Here is a 22,484-nt window from a genome sequence, read left to right as displayed (position 1 = left end):
GCTTGGAAGTAAAGCACCCGAAATACTTATCAAGTACTACTATTTTTACTCTAAATATATTGGAAGGCAATGATTAGGATTGAGATCATAAGGCTTTGAAAGACATAAAGGATTTATTTAGGGCGTCTGGACCCTCTCACCCAAACGAAAAGATTACCAAGTAATAAAATAATAACAATACTCGTTTAGCGTTTGTTGTATATGATGGTTGTTAGCTTTATCTGAAGAGACTGAACTTATTGGAAGACAAGGATTATATTGGGGTCGTACCGATTTGAATGATATTACAAAGAAGGTTTATGCATACTACAACTCATAACAATAGGTATACAATATTAATCAGAAACTTTACTGTACCTAACATTTATTTCGTTATGCAATAGTATTCAATTCTTCTTCTATTTGATATTAATTTAATTGCCAGGCACTTGTTCTTATGTAAATGTTTCTACTTTTAACTACAGGTAAGCTACATAAAGAAAATACACTGTTTGCATTTTTACCTAGTCACGTAATAATAATATATTAATTTATATATTGAAATTAGTATTACTTTAATTCAATTAAAATATCATCATGAAAATTATTATTATTATTACTATTAATATTATTATTATTCGTGAGACATTTCGTTAAGATCCTCCCCGAAACATTTCTGGAAACGCCACTGATTGTGCAGAATTTTCTTTGTTCCACTTCGAAACGGTTTATTACGAGGTGTAAGAGCTATCACGAACACAACACTGGGAGCGAAAATAAAACTACACAAGCGAACGCACACAGATGAAATATCACAGCATTGTTTACAGCGTGTTTCTACCTGCTTCCCTTCTCGCGTTTGGAATAATTCTTCCAGATGGTTTTGTCTCCCGTAGCCAGACTGTAACTGCTACTGAAGTGTCGTGTGCGTTTCACCTTTTAGTGGAGTTTGCAACATGAAACCGAGGAAAAAATCAGGAATGTATCCAAGAGACCGCAGAAGCAAATAAAAGAGAAGAAAGAAAGGGTTGATGCTGCAACAATGGAGACGAGAGAACATGGCAAGGTAATTTTTTGGATCATTATTTATTCTAATAATCTGAACAATAATGAATCTGAATCTGCACCAGATCTCTATCTTTGAGAAATCGCAGAAGGGAATAGAGCATATATGATGCAGCAATAGATGACTGCATCATACGGTATGCTGTGAACGAGGTTGATCTCTGGATTGGCCGTCGAGGGACTGTGGAGTGGCCAGCCCGATCACCCGACATCAACCTACCAGACTTTTTCCTTTGGGGTTACCTCAAACAGAAGATGTACGCTAATCCCATTGACAGTGAGCAACATATGCGTGAGGTGATTGTTCAGGAGTTCCGGTTAACATGTGTAGGAAGGCGTGTGAAAATGTTGCTTTACGTCTACAAGCCCAGGTCGACCACTACCTTGAATATCAATGACTTATGTGTGTGTGATTCCATTTTTGTAACCATTTTGTAGCCATTGGAATTGTTAACATTTGTCAATAAAAATAAAATAAAGAAAAAATAAAAATAACATCTAATCAAAAACTGCCTAATTGAGTCTGGCCCATCCGGTATATCGACATACGAAACTGTTACTTATGCAAGAAAAATAAATGTACCTTGAGAAAAACCAGTCTACTCTGTTCCCTGCGGTGTAGATGGCAATGTCTGTTCTCATCATCCCATTCATTACTCTTCACCACGAATAAACTTTATCTGCAGAAAATAATACAGAAAAACTACTAATTGAGGATTAAAATTGGTAAACGTTGTAAGTGTCAAAAGCGAAAGTGTTGGGAAATCGCATCGTTCCGCACATCAGCCCGTAAGAACGTTCGCACTAGTGACCTCTTTACACGCCCTTTGAACTACTTAGAGGGCTACCAGCCACTTTTCACGTTTACCACATTAAAGCATGGCACATTTCAGATTAACGTGGAAAACGGTGTTTGGATTATTGTGGCACTTACATCGTTTACCAATTTTAGTCTTCAATTCAGTAACGCACAACTTTACTCTTCCAGTGTGAGCGTTGTTCGTTGTAAAAGCAAAGTTGTAAAACTACAATTTTAGCATACGTGTAGTTAATTGTGCATGATCAGAATGATATGTGTATATCTTATGGAACATTGTTCATTCAATGAACCTGTTGTGATCACTGACTGGACAAACTGAAGAAATGTTTAATTCGTGCTCTGTTTTAAACTACTTAGTGTCACATCCAGGGAAAAAATAAACAGTTCATATTATTTGATTACTATTGTTAATAAATGTTATAAATAAAAACAATGTATAAATACTAAAATCTAAATAAACTTGAAACACCTCGCGACAAAATTCTGCGTAAGTCAATTATAGTTACAAAAATTGTAATTTCTATTTAGGAACTGTAGGTACAAAATAGGAACAGTTTTCGGTTTTCCCTTCATTGTTCTTTATGGAAGATTGAAGAGAGAGAGAGAGAGAGAGAGAGAGAGAGAGAGAGAGAGAGAGAGAGAGAGAGACTTTTCCCCTCCCCGCCTCCTCCACATAATGATATATCCAAGATTCAAGACAGATGAAAGAGCGGCTGTGTTTACTATCTTCCATTTCATAAATGTTTGATAATCTTTTGTCATCAAATTACGGTTTTACTATCCATAAAAAAATCGTTACGTGTTAAAAGAACAATAATTCATGTTTGCTTTCTTTGCTCGCCTGCGCGCCAGATGATCAACTGCTTCACAACAAACAAAAAATCGTCCTTCCACCCTTGCAAGCGATTGCGTTAGTTTCCCCTCAGGTACCCACCCCACCCCAACTGCTCTCCCGTCAGCGGTGAACAGTAAACAGCGAATGCCTATCTTCAACGATCTCATATGAAGATCTGTTTCCATGTGTAGGTAATATTTTATACTTTTTTAAAATCATTTCGCTGTTTCTTTCACATAACTGGTGTAGGTTCGTTAGGGACTATTTACTGTGTCGGAGCTCTACGAGGCAGTAGAAGCTGAGACCCAAGAAACTGTGAAGACTTGCCAATCTCGTGACGTCAGAGATACTTAAGACAGTAAGCCCCGCAAAAACCAACCCACATGACCCCTCCCTCTTTTCCTTCTTCCTCAGGTTCGACTTTCGTAAATGTATGAAGGAGCAGCGTATAGTTAACATCTGTTCATCGTCGTCATTAACATTTTACCCGTCGTCGCCTTGTAATCGAGGGGTCCCGGGTTCGATACCCGGTGGAGGCACATAGTGATTCGGATCGCACTGTAAAACTGTAGGTCCAGTCCCGATTAGTCTTACTGTGCATAAAGTGGACTTAAAATACCAAATCAATCAATCAAACATATTTACCATCCTTGATCTTATGCATTGCACGAAACGAATCGTTCCAGAAGCAGTATTTTGGAAGCGAGTCGCTTGTATATGTGCAAATGGTAACAAACGCCCAGGATGTGTCCTTTGCCCGTCCATGCATTCGAGTGAATTGATCAATTACAAGAACTGTCCGATGAAAAAAGAATAACAATTCTCTTTTAGATATATTTACCTATGTATTTTTTAAATGTATCTATTGCAAACAAGACTACTTACTGATTTGCCCCAATAAGTGGCTAAAGAAGGTGCATGTTTAGTGTGTGTTCTTTAGCCACTTATTCGGACAAAGTAAGTAGTCTTGTTTGCAATAGATACATTTGCACACGAACTCGCTCCTGAAGGATGACCGGCCGAAGCCTATAATTGAGCTCCAGATACGTATTACATAAAAAAATAAAATTCTCACTGTGGGTCAAGTAATTGAACGCTACACACCGACGCACAATGCACTTAATAACGATATCAAGAGAAACAATTAAAATTAAATTCTACATTATGCAACTATGTAGCGCAGACCGTCTCGAGTCCCCCTAGACATGCCTTTCATATGCTGCGCTCTGGTGCCGAATGCAAGAGCTATTGCCGCTTGCATCAGGGCTCGCACCACCGTGTTCGCACAGCGCAGTGAACATTTTCGGGGTATAGTGGCCAACAGCCGCTTAGCTGCCAGTTTGATGCAACACGCACAGCAATTGTGTTCAACGCAATCCGTTGAACACCGTGGGAGTCAGTGTTACCAACTATCTAAAAAAGTTATCAGACGTGAAAGACGTCGTGTCGGAGTAAATTGTGTGTGTATACTCGAACAACAAAGAAGGATTTTTTCAAGGCTTAATTATATTGCCGTTGTTTTATGCAATGAGAGCTTCAAGAACTGACACAAAACATCAAACAATCTGCTTGCAACCTCTGAACCAGTATACGTAAAAATACACAGTCCTTAAAAATATGTAGAATGAAGATAAAAATCAACGAAAATAGTCATGGACAATTTGCTGAGCAATACTTATGGATTCCACTCTACCAGTGTTGATATCATAGGTAGGTCTCGGAAGTTGATTACCTAAAAATCTCATAAAATGACCTACAGAATGACCTTAATTTTTTTTAAATGACCTAAAAATAACACTGATGAACAAATTCAAACTTTTTTTTGCTCCTTTGAACGAAAATACGTGATTATTTATAATTCGACCCCGCTGAATCCAAATCTGAAAGTAGAAATGCTGTATCACCTATCGTTTTCCCTGGATTTTCATATTTTGTTTTTAATAAAAATTTAATTCCCTTTGTAATAATACATCGAAATTTGAAATTATTTTTGTTTGTTTGCTCATGAAATAAGATTTAAATATTGAAGTGAATAACTATGAAATATAAAAAAATTAAAAAATATATTTAGGACTGATTTTGACTGTTCAATTAAGAAATTTCATGCAAAAAAGAGGAAAAAAACACATTTTTACTCACATTTTCAAAATTTCTTTCTTGAACTCTGCCGTTTGTAACTGCCACCAGAAACCTCTTCCTTGAGGTTCCAACAGTAGTCTGCTAATATGTTCTGTACAGATTTTCCTGCATATCGTTTCTCCATGACAGAAATATCCTGGTGAAATCTCTCGCCGCATTCGTCACTAACCGTGCCTAAGTTAGGGGGGAAAAAGTCCAAATGCGAATGTAAAAAGTGAATTTTCAAGGACATATTGCACCCCATGCGCTGATAACACTTCAACAAGTTCTTAACAAGTTCCTTGTAGTTGTCAGATTTCACATTTCCAAGAAAATTACAGCATACTTGTCTGAAAGCTAACCATGCGCATTTCTCTTATTCTGTTAGCAATTCCACAAAGTTGTCATCAGGAATGATCTCACGGATTTGCGGGCCAATAAATATGCCTTCTTTTAACTACTTACTATCATTGAGTTTAGGAAATGTTTTTCTGAAGTACCCAAAACCCTCACCGTGTTTATCCAAAGCCTTAACAAAATATTTCATCAACCCTAACTTTATATGCAGCGGTGGTAACAAAATCTTGTCTTTCTCAAGTAGAGGGTGATTCCTAACCCTCTTCTCTCCAGGAATTAAGTTTCTTTTAGTATGGGCCAATCCACAATGTTGTAATGTTTATCTTTTGCCCGGCTGTCAAATTCACAAAGAAAGCAAAAAAATATTGTAAACCCAGACTGCATGCTTAACAGTATACCAATCATTTTGAGGTCTCCGCATATCTGCCAACCATATTTTTCATAATTTATCACTTGTAATGTTGTATCCATATTTTCAAATGTTACCTTCATGGTGGAAGAATAGGCAAGGGGTAATGATTGGTATATATTCCCATTATGCAACAATACTACTTTTAAACTATTCTTAGATTAATCTAAAAATAGTCTCCACTCGTTTGGGTTGTGACTCCTTCCAAGTTCTTGCAGAAGGCCTTCTACATCATTGCAGTAAGTTAACTCATTACTAACAGAAAAAAAAATGTGTCAGTGATTGTTGGCGTTTCCGATATATTTGGATCAGGAAAATTTGGATCGGTGTTTGAATATGAGGGTCCAGGTTCGTCATCTGGAGAAGCACTGCTTGGTTCTGTTTCATCCACTGTCCATTCTTTAGGAGGCTTAGGAATTGGTATAAAATCATGACTCATAGGTTTCTAGGCTGAAGGAACATCAGGATAAAATATAGAATGTTTTGATTTTGAACTATATCCCACTATGTTTATTAAACAGAAGTAACAATCCGTAGTATGATCTTTCTGTTCTGTCCATATTCAGGGTTTCCGAAGGGCATTGATTTGTGAGTGCCATTAAGCCAACCACGTAAAGTTCGCGAACAATTGCAACAAATTTTACCTGGTGCCCAGCTTTTTCCCTCGTCTACTTTACTTCCAAAATGCAACTCATATGCTTTTTTTTCACTATAGGAATGATAGTATTTATCTGTGACTTTAGAGTAAATTCCCCGCAAACATAACAAAACAAGTTCGGGTTATTCACACATTTGCGTGACGTGAAGAACTCATTAATCGAGTTATAATATATTTCTTTTTTTAAAAAAAAACAATTATGAATGCTCTGATCGTTTTGTTAAAATACAACTTACACTTCACTTCACTATACACAATATTACATTCACAATTTCACGAACATACACAAACATAAAATACGGCTACTCGCGAAGTTATCGGAAAGGAAGTTAAGACTCGACTAACCCACAAAAGAACAAATTTTAACAGAGAAACAGGAAATTACTCTACTGCCAGATGTTTCCTCCACGAAATTATGACCTTGTGTCATAAACACACAAGGTCGCTAAAAGGTTCTTATCCATTTGCTAGGAACCAAACGTTAAGCCGTATGCGGAGCAGGGTGCGGAGACCTGAAACCATAAAACTATAAAATGTGGGTGTTCTGCAAAAACTTTAGGTGATACAGGAAAACGGATGCGATATTCGTTATCAGCACATCTGAATACATAAAGATCACTTAGTTTTATTTAAAGGAGTATTTCATTGTTTATCAGTGTAATTAAGTGTTTTTTTAAAATTGTTAAGTGATTAAACATAATATAATAGCATGCACCCCCTTTGGCCAAGTAATATTTAAAAAGCGTCAAAGGCAGGAAAAGATGTAAAATGAGAGATGAACTAAAAATATATATATACGTAATCCCGCCTTTCGAAGATTCTGGACACGCCACTGCTTCAAGGTACTAATAAACTACGGATGTGTTAATAGACATTAAAAGTTTCAAAAAATACACTAAAGAAAGATAAAGGAGAGGATTTTTCTGTGGTTTCCGGGATTGCGAGTTCAGTGGCCTTCCCATCTTGCACATTTGCTCCCATATCAGCTACAAGGAAGCGTATATCGTAAAGGACTTCCTCTATTTTACGCGTGTTTATGCTCCCGTCCCAATGGTAAATAAACGGAAAGGCAATGGTTTGCAACCTTTGTATTTGCCGAGACGTGACCGATAACTCGTATTTACATAATGGTTATCGATTTGCGATAACAGCACAAAGAAAAATGACAGAGATTTCTTTGCAATCTGATGGAAGTAACAGAGATATGAATCTATCAGTATTAACTCGTCTCGCCTCGCAACAGTCAGTAAATACACGGTTACCAAAAAAATAAATTACGCTTTCAATATGTATAAACCAGCCGCGTTCTGAAGTATCTTGCTCCAATCGTTGGACTGCCTTGACGGTGGAGGTTTACCATATTCAATGGCGTACCCAAGGGGTGGTTGGCGAAGATCATAACCCCCCCACCAACAATATTGTCCTCAAAAATTCCCCCACCAGAAATATCAGGGGGGTGAGGTTTTTTTTTATATAACAATCAAAGATAAACAAATTGGTTCTGACTTCAAATATAATACATTACTAAGGATAATAACTGGTTGTGAATGTTGCATCATGCTTTCATCTCTCTCTTTTAAGAGATCATTAACAGATCTACACTACTAGGTATGTACGGACAATAAAAGTAAAACAAGAATGCAAGACAAACATAACTATCAAATCTAATTAATTTATATTAATTAAAAACAGAAAGTAAACAAAAGTTATACATAATAAAACTATTTCAGCTATTTTGACATCTTTACCAGTTAGTAAAGTCTACTACTTTATAAATATGTGATATACAGGGTTGGCGGAAAGTAACTCCCTATATTTAATTTTTTTCCTCCCAAGATATTGAAGGTAGAAACTTACTCTTTTGTACACATGTAGTTTATTTTATACGATTATCTTCCCTCAAGTTACAACTCAATGTGTGCTCCAGGGGTGTAAGGGGTACCTTCCACGTAGGCGCCCAAAAGTCAACCTCACTTCCACGTAGTGCAGCCTGGACTAAAGACTAACGAGGCTCCGGCGACTGGCACTATGGCCAGTATAATTTTGTGTGTATTGTCCTGTTTTTTGTCCTTGTCTGTGCTGAGTGCCTGTTTACAGCCTCAGCTTTTAGCAGAAGTCAGAAGATTTTAAGATTTTTAATTATGCAACGTTAGAGTTGTTATTTGTAATGGTAAGGGGCTGGCCCCCGTATAATGTGACGGGAGCAAAATAGCCTAAGTGCTGACGCTCCCACAATTTTAAAATCAAATTCAAAATTCAATGTGTGCTCCAGTATTTTTTAAACACTTCCTTAAACGAACATGTACGTTTGCTACGACCTTCCACAAGAGTTCAGCAGGAACACCACTTATGACCTCACGGATCTCATTTTCAAGTTCACCAAGAGTTTGAGGTTTGCTGCGATACACTTCTTCCTTAGCCCACCCCCATAAAAAAATTACATGAGGTGATGTCTGGACTTCGCGATGGCCATTCTGTGGGACCTCGACGACCTATTCAGCGTTCTGCGAAGCGCTCATGAAGCCATTCTCTAACAGTCAAGGCGTAATGGGGGGGGGGGAGCTCCATCTTGCATAAATAACAGTTCATGTGCCTCGTCCCATTCAGAAATTGTAGGCCATACAAAATTATCTAACATTTCCAGGTATCTTTCAGCGTTCATGGTGTCTCTCAACAGATAGGGTCCAATAATGCGAGAAGAAGTTAATCCACACCACACTGTCACTTTCGGCTTGCCCTGCATTTTTTCAACTGTCTCTTATCAATTTCTGACCAATAATGGCTATTATGACGATTAACGAATTATCAAATCTTGATGCAATTTTGGCTCTCTCTTCAATGCTCAATCGTACTGCCATCTCTATCTTCAAGGCCACTTCAAAAGAACTTCAAAGGTAGCAGATGATGTGGGAAAAATATGCAACAAATGGCATACTTTAGTCTATAAAACAAGATAACTTTCATTGCAATATGTACATAACTTCAATAGAAATACAAAATTAAAAATAGGGAGTTACTTTCCGCCCACCCTGTAGTATAGTTTACATATACGGTAACGAGTGTGTATATATATGTGTGTGTGGATTAAGACGTTCCTCCCACCCCCACCCCCTCCCAAGTCTTCAGTGATTTCGCACTATGAATCTGATGGTACAAGGAACACTTCGTTCTTTTCTAAACAATTCACATTATAGCATTGTGCGAATTAAGCTTTTTGCTTTGGGGGGGGGGAGGCCCACTCAGAGACGTATTTGTGATTTCATTTTGGGAGGTAGGATTTTTTGGGGGGTATGCACATTTGTATATCAGTGAACTAAACCATTGCCTTACGGTTCTAAATAACTTCCAACAGTGGTTCTAACCTAGGATATTAAATCTTGTGATAACATTTACACAGTATATTTATATATGCAAAGAAAACGCAAACTCGTACACAAAAAAGAGGCATCGAACTAGTAACGCCAAAAACTTGACCAAATTTATATTGCCAAGTTCAAAATTAATGTCCATCTAACTTACCTACAAGTTTCTAAATACTCTGACACTTATGCATGTAAAATATCAGGAATGAAAATTTAAGTGGAAAGAGCCTGCTGGAATGCATAGAACTCTCTGTTGTCTCGGCTCGGTGGTGCTGGTCAGTTTCAAAATGGTGTCTTTCCTTAATCCACAAGGCTGAATATTTTTCGGCAGAAAAATCTTTGATGGCTGGACCATTAATGGACACGAATTATTTTTCAGGTGTTTGTTCATAGTTAAGAAAAGGTTTCAATCTCACCTTCTTTGTGGGGCCCAGATCAATGCTCTGTCTTTCTTGCAGGAAGGCTTCGAGTGGGACGAGCACGTGCAAGGGCTTGTCTTGGGCGCCATGTTCTGGACTTTCTGGGCGACGGAGGTTCCGGGGGGCGTCTTGGCCCAACGCTACGGCACGAAGCTCGTTTTCGGCTGCAGCAACTTGATCACTTGCCTCCTGGCCTTCCTCATCCCGCCCTTCGCCAAGTGGAGCTACGTCGCGCTCATAGTTGTCAGGGCCCTACAGGGACTCTTCGCAGTGAGTATACTTAATTTACTTGGTCGTATAGCAACTCGGTACTTTATTGAGGATCTATGTCATACGTGCTGTTAGATCGATATTATTCGATTGTTTATAAGTAGAAGTTTTCAACACGTTGCGTAATTAGATATTATTTGTGTGAAAGTGATTTTTTTTTCTAATGTATTTTACAAACCGTTAAAATGAGTGCATCAAAATTCTACTGTAATAATTATACTTCCTGCTGCGATGATTGGACTGTTTTCTGTCTACACTGTAAAATATCTTAAAAACTGTGTTCAACCCCCTCCCCCTCCCTCATGATTGATCGATCGATTGATTTGGTTTATTTTCTGCCACTTTTGGCTAATCGCAAAGATGAGAAAGTGGCAATATGATAAAATTGAAGAATAACACAAATCACCTATGCTCAGTGGCGGCGACTGGGTTCGAAACCTGGGGAGGGAGGGGGCAAGGTGTCAAAACTAGGGGGGGCGAGTGCAGTTTACTTTCCCTTGGTACATAAGGTTTAGCATAGTGCGGGGGCAAAAGTGGCAAAAAGTGGGGATCCCTCCTAATCGCCGCATGCCCAAGTCGACCCCTGCTGTCGTAGCACGCTGTGCTAACCATTGCGCCACAGAGGTCGGCTGGTAACTCATAAGTCATACGTTACTTCTGCATGTCACATGATAAGTATGGGTGTTGCCTTGTTGGCATGTAAGTATAAATATGATTTAGGGCTCATTAGCCATTACAAATGATCTTTGAATGTTAATCAAGCATATCACCTATATATTGTAGGGACAATTCACGGGAACTGATTTCTTTCAGGGTGCAACGTGGCCAGCGATGCACGCAATGGTCGGTCAATGGATTCCACCGAACGAGAGAAGCAAATTCGTTACGGCATATCTCGGTGAGTTGCATTGCAGAGTGAGCTACTGTCTTAATGAATATCAAAATTTTTGTAGAAGAACAAGTCGCTTGTCCAGGACTGTAAGACCAAGAGTTCATGCTTTCGTTTTTTAGCAGTGAGGGCAGGCACGTATCTAGAAATATGTTGGGGGGGGGGGTCCGAACCAAGTGTCTCAGGAATAATAATAATAATGTTTAAATTAAAATAATTACATTAATCAAATTAACACTAATTACAATACATAACTTAATATTATATTATTATTACACGATTAGGTAAAAAGACTATAAGAATGGAGATATAACAGCGGCGCATATTCATTACGTAGCTTACTTGTAGTTAAGATCAAAATAACTTACATAAAAACAAGTGCCCTGGCAATCAAATTAATGTCAAATAGATGAATAATTGAATATTTATCGAATAACAAAAATGATGTTACATGTGGTTGGAGAAATGTAAGTTTCTGATTAAAATTTTATGCATATTATTTTGAGTAGTAGTGTACATAAATCTTCTTTGTAATGTCATTCAAAGTCGTGTGATCCCAATATAATTCTTGCCTTCTAAAAAGTTCAGAGGAAATTAATAAGATAACCATCGATTATGCAAAAAATGCTAATATTTTCGTTACTTAATTTAATACTTGGTAAGTCTTTCGGGAAGTCCGGACCCCTGGACTCCCCTAATTACGTCCTTCAAAGCCGTATGATCCCAATATAATCCTTGTCTTCCCAATAAGTTCAGAGGAAATTATACAACAAATGCTAAACGAGTATATTTTCATTATTTAATTTTCGTACTTAATAAGTCCTTCTGGGGTGTGTGTAGGGGGGGGGGTTCTGGACCCCCTAAATACGTCCTTCCTGTCCTTCAAAGCCGCATGATCCGAACATAATTTTTGTCTTCCAATAAGTACAGAGGAAATTTTACAACAAATGCTAAACGAGTATATTTTCATTATTTCGTGAGGCCTACATTTAACATTAACAAATAATATGGCTTTTTCTTTTAGGGAAATTGAGTCGGAAGAGGGGGGGGGGTTATGCTTGGGCCCCGAAAACTCAGCTGCGTCCCTCTATTGTGGGATCCAATATATTAAATGCAACGGTTTTGTCTTCATTCTCATTTGAATATCGTAGCTTGGTCAGTACTTCATAGTAGTGCAATATTTGCAAATTGTCGTAACCATAGTCATTTTTATATTAAACACCAAGGTAAAAATACATTGTCAGGATTCTTCATTTCCTTCAAATTAGTTTTACAGATTGGGTATATTACATATACAAATATGATTATCGTCGGTCAGTCGACATAACGACATCTTTATTTCTTTAAAATTGAGTTATGTATACTTTAGGGTTCTCCTAACAACATTCTCAGTCATCAGAATAAATATCACAGCTCAAAGCATATTAACAACGAAATTATTTTTAAAAATAATTTTGATATACGCGTACTATCTCAACGTTGAATGTTATTTGATGGCAATCCATAGTGACTGAATTGACTTGAGTTCCACCATTTTGTCAAGACGTAATAATCTGACAATCGAATGGCCTAACGTAATGAGTCACCTACATTACTATACAAGTTCAGAAAGAACTTAAACAGAAATGTTATGTTTTCTATTAATAAAGAATTCAACGCTATTACTTGAAGTGCATTGAGTTTTCTGCAGTTGCGGTCATAAAAATGGGAGTCTTAATGCGTGCCAAAAATCAGAATAGTAAATATTTTAAATTTAATATGTTTAGCATGAAAAAGGGGATCTTAATACGTACCAAAAATCAACATGGCAAATATTTGAAATTTTAATGAAGTAAATGTCATAGGAAGGAAGAAACCCAAATAATATAAAGTGTCTAACTTTCTGCTGGTTGTCAAAAAAGAAAAGTAGCTCAAATCAAAGATAATGCATATAGATAGAATTAACGGCGATAAATGCTGGGAACAGGGGTAAATGGAAAGTCTTGATTTTACTTATAATAATATGTAATGTAAAAGCAGGTTCTACCAGTACTATAAATTTAACAGATCCTCCTGTTTTAAGATTGTTCCGATTCGTCTTTGCCGATCTATCTCCTACGTCACATAAGTAAATATAAATAATTATTGCAGGGAGTTCTGTAGGGGCAGCCCTCACCTTCCCCATGTGTGGATATCTGATCGATTGGTTCGGGTGGGAGTCTGTCTTCTACGCAACGGGCATCATTGGAATTACGTGGTTCATCTGTTGGTGGTTGCTGGTGTTCGACTCACCTGCGGAGCACCCCAGGATCACAGAGAGGGAAAGGAAATATATAGAGAGCTGCCTCAAGGGTGCTGTCTCAAAGAAGAAGGTATGTATGCAAATATCAAAAGTTATACAAATTGACATTAATATGTATTGATGCACTGTGTATTTACTGAATTCAGTGGCGTCATGGGTGGTTGAACTGAAAGGATGAATACCTTAGACATGACAAAGAGAGAAGGGCCTCCCCGATGGCGCAGTGGTAGCTCCGTCGCCTTGGAATCAAGGAGTCCCGGGTTCGATATCAGGTGGAGGCACATAGCGGTTCGGATCCCACTTTAAACTGTAGGTCCAGGTCCGATTAGCCTAACTGTGCATAAAGTGGACTTAAAACACCAACTCAAAAAAAAATGACAGAGAGAGAGAGAGAGATAAAGAGAGAGAGGGGGGAACTGGTAATAGAGACTTTAGCCTTTGGGCCTTCCGGTTCTATGAACTGAAGACAATACATGTCACCTGGAAGCTTTGACTTTCTATTTTATTTTGTCTACAAATAACCTTCTCCCTTTAAAATAACTATTATTTCTCTTGTGTATACTGATAGCAGTACCAAAGCGTACATCCTCTTGCACCAAATGCCAGTGACAAGAATTAATGCAAACATTTCACAAACAAAGAGTTATCAAAACCCTTCGTTTGCCACTGTTTAAATCTGGACTGACGAATTTAGACTTGACACTAATGAACAACGTCATGTTAAGGCCTCCAATGTAGATTGTACCAGAAACTGTGGCTGCTGTAAATGAAATGGAGAATAAAAAGAAGAAAAAAGTTTGGTGTAATTATACACGAACACCATGACATGAATAAACTCTCAACCAAATGGATCCTCAAATGTTGGAATTCTGGTCCAAAGCGTGTTAGGAAGATGTCAAATTTTCTTGGCTCATATAGTAACTATCAACTAAACATGAATTTATTTATATGATCCCGAGGAAAAGAACAGTCACGTGAATGGAGGCATAATGCTTTACGTTCACCTCACCACAGAAGTTCAAGGTGCAACGAGGAATTATCGCAACACAGAAATTAGGTTAAATAAGTTTCGACATAACGGATTACTCTTATGTTAGTTACCTCATATGATGCCTTTTGATCGCCAAAAATTTCTAATTTCAAATTCTTTGAAGGGCGACTGCTTTATCAGCATATTTTATTCCGAAGTAGCTGCAAAATATTTGTACAATAATTACAAAAGTTACAACGCAGGTCACAAAAGTGTATTGATCTTCAAGGGAATTGTGCTGAATAAAAATCAATTGGCTTATCTATCTTTTCTCTAGGAATGGCAAAGACTTTTGAGGGCTCCTTCATACAGGATAGAAAATCCCGTTTTTCAAGCAGTCGCGTTAAAACGAGGTCCCGAATTATTTTTGCTTGAGGTCCTCTACTTGCTGTGTCGGTGTTGTTGATTGAGTTGCTATATTTTACTTCGCTGTTCTGCTACTTTTGGTTATCTCAAAGATGAGGGTGAGGGGAGATCAGGTGAAATTGATAAAGGACAATCACAAACGAATAAAAACAGCACAAGACACAAATTCCACAGAAGATTATACTGGCTGTGAGTCCAGACACCAGAGCCTCGTTACTGAAAAATGCAATCTAAGGTGTACTACGTTGGAGGAGCAGTTGACATTTGGGTATCTTGCGAATGGGTCAACACTTACAAATGCGCATGTAAAAAAAAAGGTGTGGTCCAAACTATATGCGCCGATTTATCTTGATTTCCGAGTTCTTTTTATAGTCGACGCGCTAGCTACGTTAACGACCGGCTGGCTTTGAAGTCCACGGAGCGCGCCCACCAGCTGCAACAATCCCATTCAACGCACAGTGTTGCTACACATCTACTCTACGCCACCTTGTCCCTCCGCGCACAAGCACCTTCCCACGGTCTCAACATTGAAGTTGCAAAGTACGGCAACAGCGTATCCGCAGTCATGTAACTGAGACTCCACGTGGAGTAGACGAGCAGAATGACAGCTGCGCCCATTGGCTGAAGGTCGAGTGTGATTGGACGAAAACAACTCGCCCGCTATTTATCCCCACCCACGTTCGTGGTGGCGGCTTTCTTCAGTTCTAGGACGTTAACGAAGTAAACGCGTGGATTATACTTACTCACAACTGGTACTCTATGATAAACTAATTAATCACATTGAAAATAATTCTATGTACGCAAGAAATTGTTAAAGTATTGTTAAAATGTGGAATTTTCCATTGTTAGCAGCATTAAAAACACAGGGACTCTATGATAAACTCACTAATCACATTAAAAATAATTTATGTATGCAAGCAAGAATCAAAGTATTGTTAAAATGTGGAATTTTCCATTGTTAGCAGCATTAAAAACACACAAATTGTAATATGATGAAACCAAGAATTTGTTAGAACTTTTTTGGTAAATGAAAATATCTTTCTATCTTGTAATAGTTGAATGCGTTGAATTTGAAACTTTATAACTGGGGTCGCATGTTCCAGCGTCATTTCAGATGTTAAATGATCTTTGTCTTGTCCTTCAGTTGCCAACACCCTGGAGATCGATTCTCACTTCCACCCCCGTGTGGCTGAACCTCGTTGCCCAATGGGGAGGAATCTGGGGGCTGTTCACTCTCCTCACTCAGATGCCCACATACTTCAAGTTCATCCATGGTTTCAACATAAGAATGGCAAGTCAGATTTCTCTATTAATGCTTGCGAGCCGCTTGGTCAAGGAGCGACACTTGTAGCTTGGAAATATTTATTTATTTAAGTGAAATATAATAACTGTGCAAAGCTATCATGTTCTCTAAAATTAAATAAGAGAAACAATTTAAATGACTTTGTCCAAAATTTCCACAATAAAAATGGTTAGACACTTCTGCAAATTGTGCAGTCTTGTCAAAAATTCAAAATTGCGAAGAGTGGAATTGCCAGATCATCTTGGTGCAATCGATGTATTTCGATATAAGCGCGATAAATAAGCTGCCTGTACATTGAATATTGTTTTCATTTTCCAGACGGGAATTCTCTCTGGCTTGCCTCACATGTGTCGAGTGATTTTCGCTTTGGTCTTCTCTAGCTTCGCTGACTTCCTTCTGAGGAGAGATTTGCTCTCAAGGACAACAGTGAGGAAACTCGCCACCGGATTATGTAAGTCACTCTTGGTAGCGTCGTAAATCAAAATGAACCTAAGACGTAGAATATGTATCAGATATACTCATAAGCGGATCCAGATTTTTTTAAGGAGCACATCATCTGTTGCAAGCACAGACAGACGCAAGCACGAGTACTATGACAAGCGATGATATCCCAACGTAAAAAAATCGAGCGACTTATTTCGTATCGCATATTTTATAAATCTGTCAGGAGGATAAAACATCATGTCACCTCCCCGTTTCTCACTAGGAAGGCCACAATGTCCCACCGTTTCGCTGTGACTGGTAGCAACCATCATACAGATGAAAAAACAATATATGCAGATTCAGTTTATAACCTAGTAAAAAAAGAGGGTTTGCAGACAATAAATTGGGAGAAACTTGAATTTTGGCCAATTTATATTCATTGAGGGAGCTTTTTAAGTAACCCCCTTTCCATCGCTATCCTGCATATCATTTCTTAACTTTAAAATACTATATGTAGTTTTTACGTACTTCTATGTATACAGGCCTGAGAAAAGAAACTCTGTCGCATTATACGGCAGTTCGCACAGCGTAATCCATGTTTCGTAAATATTATAATAAGGCATTAGTTAATATTTATAGTTATAGCCTACCTTAGTATGAACTGCAGGCAATATAAATACAGGGTGTCTATAAAAAAAACTCCGGAGTTTTAAACAATGATAGCGCGCAAACGGTAACTGAGGTTAGTTAATTACTTTGAAATCAGTAGCTCATCAAGTTTTATTCACACCGTTTGGAGTATTCCAACAAAGGTTGGCAACGCTGAGCAGCGTTGATCTTGAAGTGGCCGAGCCGAGCCGAGCCGAACACAGTCAGTGCAGTTCACTGCAACGGCGACGCCACAACAGAAGGCGAAGTGTGTGATATGGCTTGTAGAAACTGGACCTGTTATTACTGTACAGCGGAAGTTTCGACGGGAGTATGGTGGTGTTTAGCCTTCGGACAAAACCATTCGTCAATGGCTTAAGGCGTTTAAAAAAACTGGAACTTTGGATTAGAAGGAAAGGGCCTATTCCATGGCCTCCAAGAAGTCCCTTAGACATTTCCCTATGGGGACATGTGAAGAACATGGTTTATGCGGAGAACATTCAAGATGTCAACCATCTAAGGCAAAGAATTATCGCATCTGAGGCAACCATCACCCCCAGACATGCTGGCCAGGACGTGGCAAGAAGTTGATTATCGTTTGGATGTGTGCCGTGCTACAAACGGGGCACACATTGGAATTTACTAAATTGTAAACGAAACTTGATAACATTACCTTCAGAAATATGTATTTACTTTTTCCTGAGTTTTAGTTTTTAATCAAATATTTAGCTTCAAAACCAAGGAGTTATTTTATAGATACCCTGTATATTACATACGTATAATACATGATTTAAAACAGGAGCTGAATGTTAAATAATAAAGAGCTAATAGAGGAATAGGAGTGAAAGAAAATATTCAGGTTGGTGCTCTGCGTATTGTTTCTAACATACCTGTATGTTACATGGAAACAAAACCATATATCTACCGTTTTAAAGTTTAAGAAAAATCACCAACTTCTATTTGGAACGTTTGGTACACCTCTTCGTTCAAAAATCTATTAAACTTAGAGTTCCAGAGGCACTCAAGGTTCTGAAAGTAAATAACTTAAGTACTGTGTAATATATAGTGTCTATCTACGTTACAAAGTAAATATAACTTAAGTACTGTCTAATATATAGTGTCTATCTACGTTACGTCATGTTCAATGTTCTTTTATAAATTAAACAAAAATAGGTTTGTTCCAAAAACCTCTTAATTCGGAAGTTATAAATTAAGTATTTTTTTAATATCTTTTATTGAAGGATTTGTAGTGTGTATTTTTTCTTCCGCTTCTTGGATATTACGACGATGATGGTGTATGATGATGAATAAATGAAATTGACGAAGGGACACTCACAAAGCTCAGGTCAGGACTCGAAATCGGAACCTACGATGACAACATCATGGGTAGACAACTCAACCTGCTGAGCTTCCGAGGTGACCAGACAACTGCAGTCATTTGTGAAAATTCAAATTTCTTCTAATTTGTTGGAGATAAGGCCCGTTTTAGGTCTCTATTAAGTGGATTAGTGTACCGACTAGTATTCCGAAGTTATTTGACTCTATTTCAAGAAGAATTGAAGTTGTAATACCTAGCTATTAACCTTACTGATAAATATGTGTTTTTTTTTCTTCAGATGTTCACATCTTTGCCCGATATATGTAGATACAATGACATACGGAGGTCCATGATAGCGGAAACATCCACATAAACAAGTATGGATAGGGAAACAAAACAAACTTCCATCCCCATGATATATAGTAAAATAGGAAAACCTGATAGGATATTTGACCATGTCGGTCATCTTGAAATCCGCCATCTTGGAGTCAACTACTTTTCCATACAAATCGAAAGGTGACATCAAAATGTGCTAGAATTTTACGAGAAAATCGATTGCATGCTTAATTTCAACGTATATTCAATCTTCACTTGCTTGAACCATCGTGTGATATTATTGCGCAAGATTTCAAGGAACGTCCTTCAGACAGACTATGAAGTCAATTAAAAAATGAAAGGAATGGGTTCATTAAGCCACATGTAACGAAGGTCGCAGCAAAATAAGGTATAAAGCCTCGCGAAATTATAGTACGTTCTAACATATCACATGACCACCTTTCCATTTTTTAAAACTGCAGTTGTCTACAATACGGCCGCCATCTTGGTAACATGCCCTATATCATGTATCGGAACACCATGAAAATCATAGACCTATTATCACAGGTACCACGGGACAAGGAGCATGTTTGGCGATCCTGGCCTTCACTGGGTGTGACAAAACAGCGGCTGTGGCGTTTCTGATTCTGGCCACGGCGTTGAATGGGGCTGTCTCTTCTGGGCCCCTGTCGAGCGTAGTTGACCTCACACCGAACTTCGCAGGTTAGTGTACAACGCGTTATCTGGGGATGCTTGACCGGAAACGTCTATCGCTTGCAGAAAAATCAGTCACAAGATTTTAACGCTCCTACAAAACAAAAAAATCATACCCAACCTTCTTTGTGACCAAGGTGTTGAGTGGTAGACTCACGATGTCGCCACCAAAGGTCCTGGTCCTGTCCGGTTTTATTTAACAGTTTTTATTTCTTTGTAGTGGGATATCTGTGAAATTGTTTCATTACTGATAATTTTATTTAGCATATTTTAAAGTTTTTCTGCATAATGTGCATGCATAGTTTTCTATTTTTAGCGATTGTAAGAACCTCGGTCTAATAATTATAAGACCGAACGACATATTTGGTCTGCGACTCACATAAACGCAAGTTGGAACATGTCCTAACGTGCTTGGGTACATGCGTTTGCCTGACTGAAGTCCCCAGCGACACTCTGAGAGACCGAGAACGAGACGAGCCTGTGCTCATCTCGTCTCAATACCATCCGTTGATACGGATTATGTGGGTAGTAGGAATCTTGACAACATGAGTTTCGAGAAATCCATAGCTGCTTATTTGTGTAAATATCTGGCACGTATATAGCATTATTGTGAACTAATAATGCGAGATGACAATGCCTTCCAATAATGGATGGCGTAAACAATACTTAATATCCCACGTAACAACCTTTCGATTGTTGCCGTGTCGGCAAAAGCTTTTTAGGGTACGGACGTTCTTTTCGAGCTCTCCTCTAAAGTCTACACGGCCTCGCATTCCAGTATGAATTCGAAAGTTGCTTTTGCCCCAGCCGACCACCTGGCTCCAGCAGCCCTACAGTCTTCGGACGAAGAGGCGACCATTGGCTGCTGATGGTCCAACCTCCCCTGCACCCTCCTTAGGCGACGAAGAAGGACGAAGGAGATGCGTTCCGCCTGCATCTTCTATCTGAAAGAAGGAGGAAGAGAGGTTGCCGTTCCTCTTGAATCGGCACCACTTGATGACCGCGTGGTAATCGATGTTCTCCACGACGAACCCCGGTCCTCAGGGACACTTGTTCCAGTAGTTTGTGCAACTCAAGATGTAGAGACAGTAGTTTTAGATGCCTCCCAGATCACTCCTGCCATATACACAGGCTGTGATGAGGCAAAGGTAGTAGGAGAAAATTCCAGTGTTGTTTGTGATGAGCGCTCCCAAGGAACACTTGTTTCTCTGGTTTATGCATCTGGGGATGCAAAGAAAGTAGTTCTAGATGCCTCCCAGATCCCTCCTGCCACATACATAGACTGTCTTCTGTCGGTGCTTGGAACGAAGAGCTTAACTTGACATTGGTCTTCCTGGAGAGAAAACTTATTAACTGGGAATAACACGGGCGACTGGAGAAATGGTCTGACTGCTGAGCAGACGTCGTCAAGAGTAACTTCAAATGCGGGAGTTCCCCCGAACGTCTGCTGCTTCCAAGGAACGTCCCCAAGGCTGATTTCAAACACATGTTCGCAATGGTCTGTCTTTAGTATGCTCTTTCTTGGCACAACATTCCGTACCTGAGTATGAAGTCCGATCACTTCGGATGCCGCATATGCAAGATTTAGTGCAGCTTCCACGTTATCTTGCACCACAACCGAATGTAGCTGTAATTCATCGCATTTGGTGATTTGATCTAAAACAATATAACCTGCAAGGCTTTATTCAAGCCACGCTTTTGGCAGTACTTCTTCTTGAAGTTCTTTGGACATGTTATTCGCATATGCTGGATTATACGTTCGTCCTAGAACGAGAGGGTAATTGTAATCATATATTGCCATTGGGTAAAGAATGTCTCTGTGACTAAAATCACACAGGAATGCTCGTGATTTCCAGATCCCAAGAGAGAAGCTTGGGACACTACAATGAAACAGATGAGCCAAATTGGCAACAACATAGTGACGAAGAGAGTGAGAATTTTATTTTTTTCCATCTTTTTTGAGAAGAGGAAAGTCAGAATGCTATTTTCTTTCTCCTTCTTCTTTTGGAAGTCACAGGAATCTTCGTCCGAGCTCACCGATGAATCAATTGAGTCTGCAATGTCTTCATCCTCTGATTCACTCACGGTTTCCTACGCATTTCGCTCTGACGGTTCGCCAAAAGACTTCTCTTGCAGCTCGACGGGTAATGAACCTTATGTTCATTTTCTGGTGCTGCGGGGTTCCCCAACACTTGATGGACTGCTGCTATGACATCAGATGCTTCAGGGAGAGAAACTTCCTTCTGAGGGTAGCTTTCTCGAGGAGAGTCGTTAGCGTTGTCACTCACTGTTTTGTGCGTATTTGGGTCAACTGGTTGTCTGAAAGACTTCTCTTTCAGATCGGCGGAAGATGAATGGGCTGAGTCTGCTGTGGCATCCAAGGCTTCAGGGAGAGAAACTTCCTTCTGAGAGTAGCTTTCTCGAGGAGTCATTAGCGTTGTCACTCACTGTTATGTGCGTATTTGGGCCAACTGGTTGACTGAAGACTTATCTTCTAGCTCGGCGGGCAACGAGTGGGCTGAATCATCTTCTGGTGATATATGGTTCTCCAACACTTTCTAGGACGCTGCTATGACAACCAAGGCTTCACAATTAGAGCCATCATTCTGAAGGCTGTTTTTTGGAGGAGAGTCAATAGCGCTATTACTTACGATTTCGTGCACATTCTGGTCTGCCGATTCGCAGAGACACAGCTCTTGTTGAGCAACAGCGTGTACAATGTCGTAGCTGCTGGCTTCGGAAGCACTAACTACTGGGCCTTCTTTGTCAGATGTGTGTGGCAGAACTAGTGAAAGACCTTTTTAATATTTCACTGCAACTTTGTGTTGCTCACGTGTCTGATTCGTCTGCTGAACGACGTGGAAAACTTAGAATGTCTTCAATAATAGTTTGCACGGAGCTATCA

General features: G+C 39.0%; 1 protein-coding gene across 5 annotated transcripts in view; it reads left to right on the top strand.

The window, feature by feature from the left end:
* Window positions 1-22,484, top strand: part of NaPi-T (Na[+]-dependent inorganic phosphate cotransporter) — a 54,801-nt gene that overhangs the window by 19,384 nt on the left and 12,933 nt on the right. For all 5 annotated transcript variants that reach the window (XM_083137946.1, XM_083137949.1, XM_083137948.1 and 2 more), the window contains 6 exons: window positions 10,062-10,292; window positions 11,106-11,190; window positions 13,312-13,532; window positions 16,003-16,149; window positions 16,480-16,612; window positions 19,433-19,588. In XM_083137946.1, the coding sequence (XP_082994072.1) occupies window positions 10,062-10,292; window positions 11,106-11,190; window positions 13,312-13,532; window positions 16,003-16,149; window positions 16,480-16,612; window positions 19,433-19,588 (973 nt within the window). The remainder of the gene's footprint in view (window positions 1-10,061; window positions 10,293-11,105; window positions 11,191-13,311; window positions 13,533-16,002; window positions 16,150-16,479; window positions 16,613-19,432; window positions 19,589-22,484) is intronic.

This window comes from Lepisma saccharinum, chromosome 16 (assembly GCF_977018435.1).
Source record: "Lepisma saccharinum chromosome 16, izLepSacc3.1, whole genome shotgun sequence".
NCBI lineage: Eukaryota > Metazoa > Arthropoda > Insecta > Zygentoma > Lepismatidae > Lepisma > Lepisma saccharinum.
Note: the sequence above shows the minus strand (reverse complement) of the source record. Positions and strands in the feature narration are given on the sequence as shown.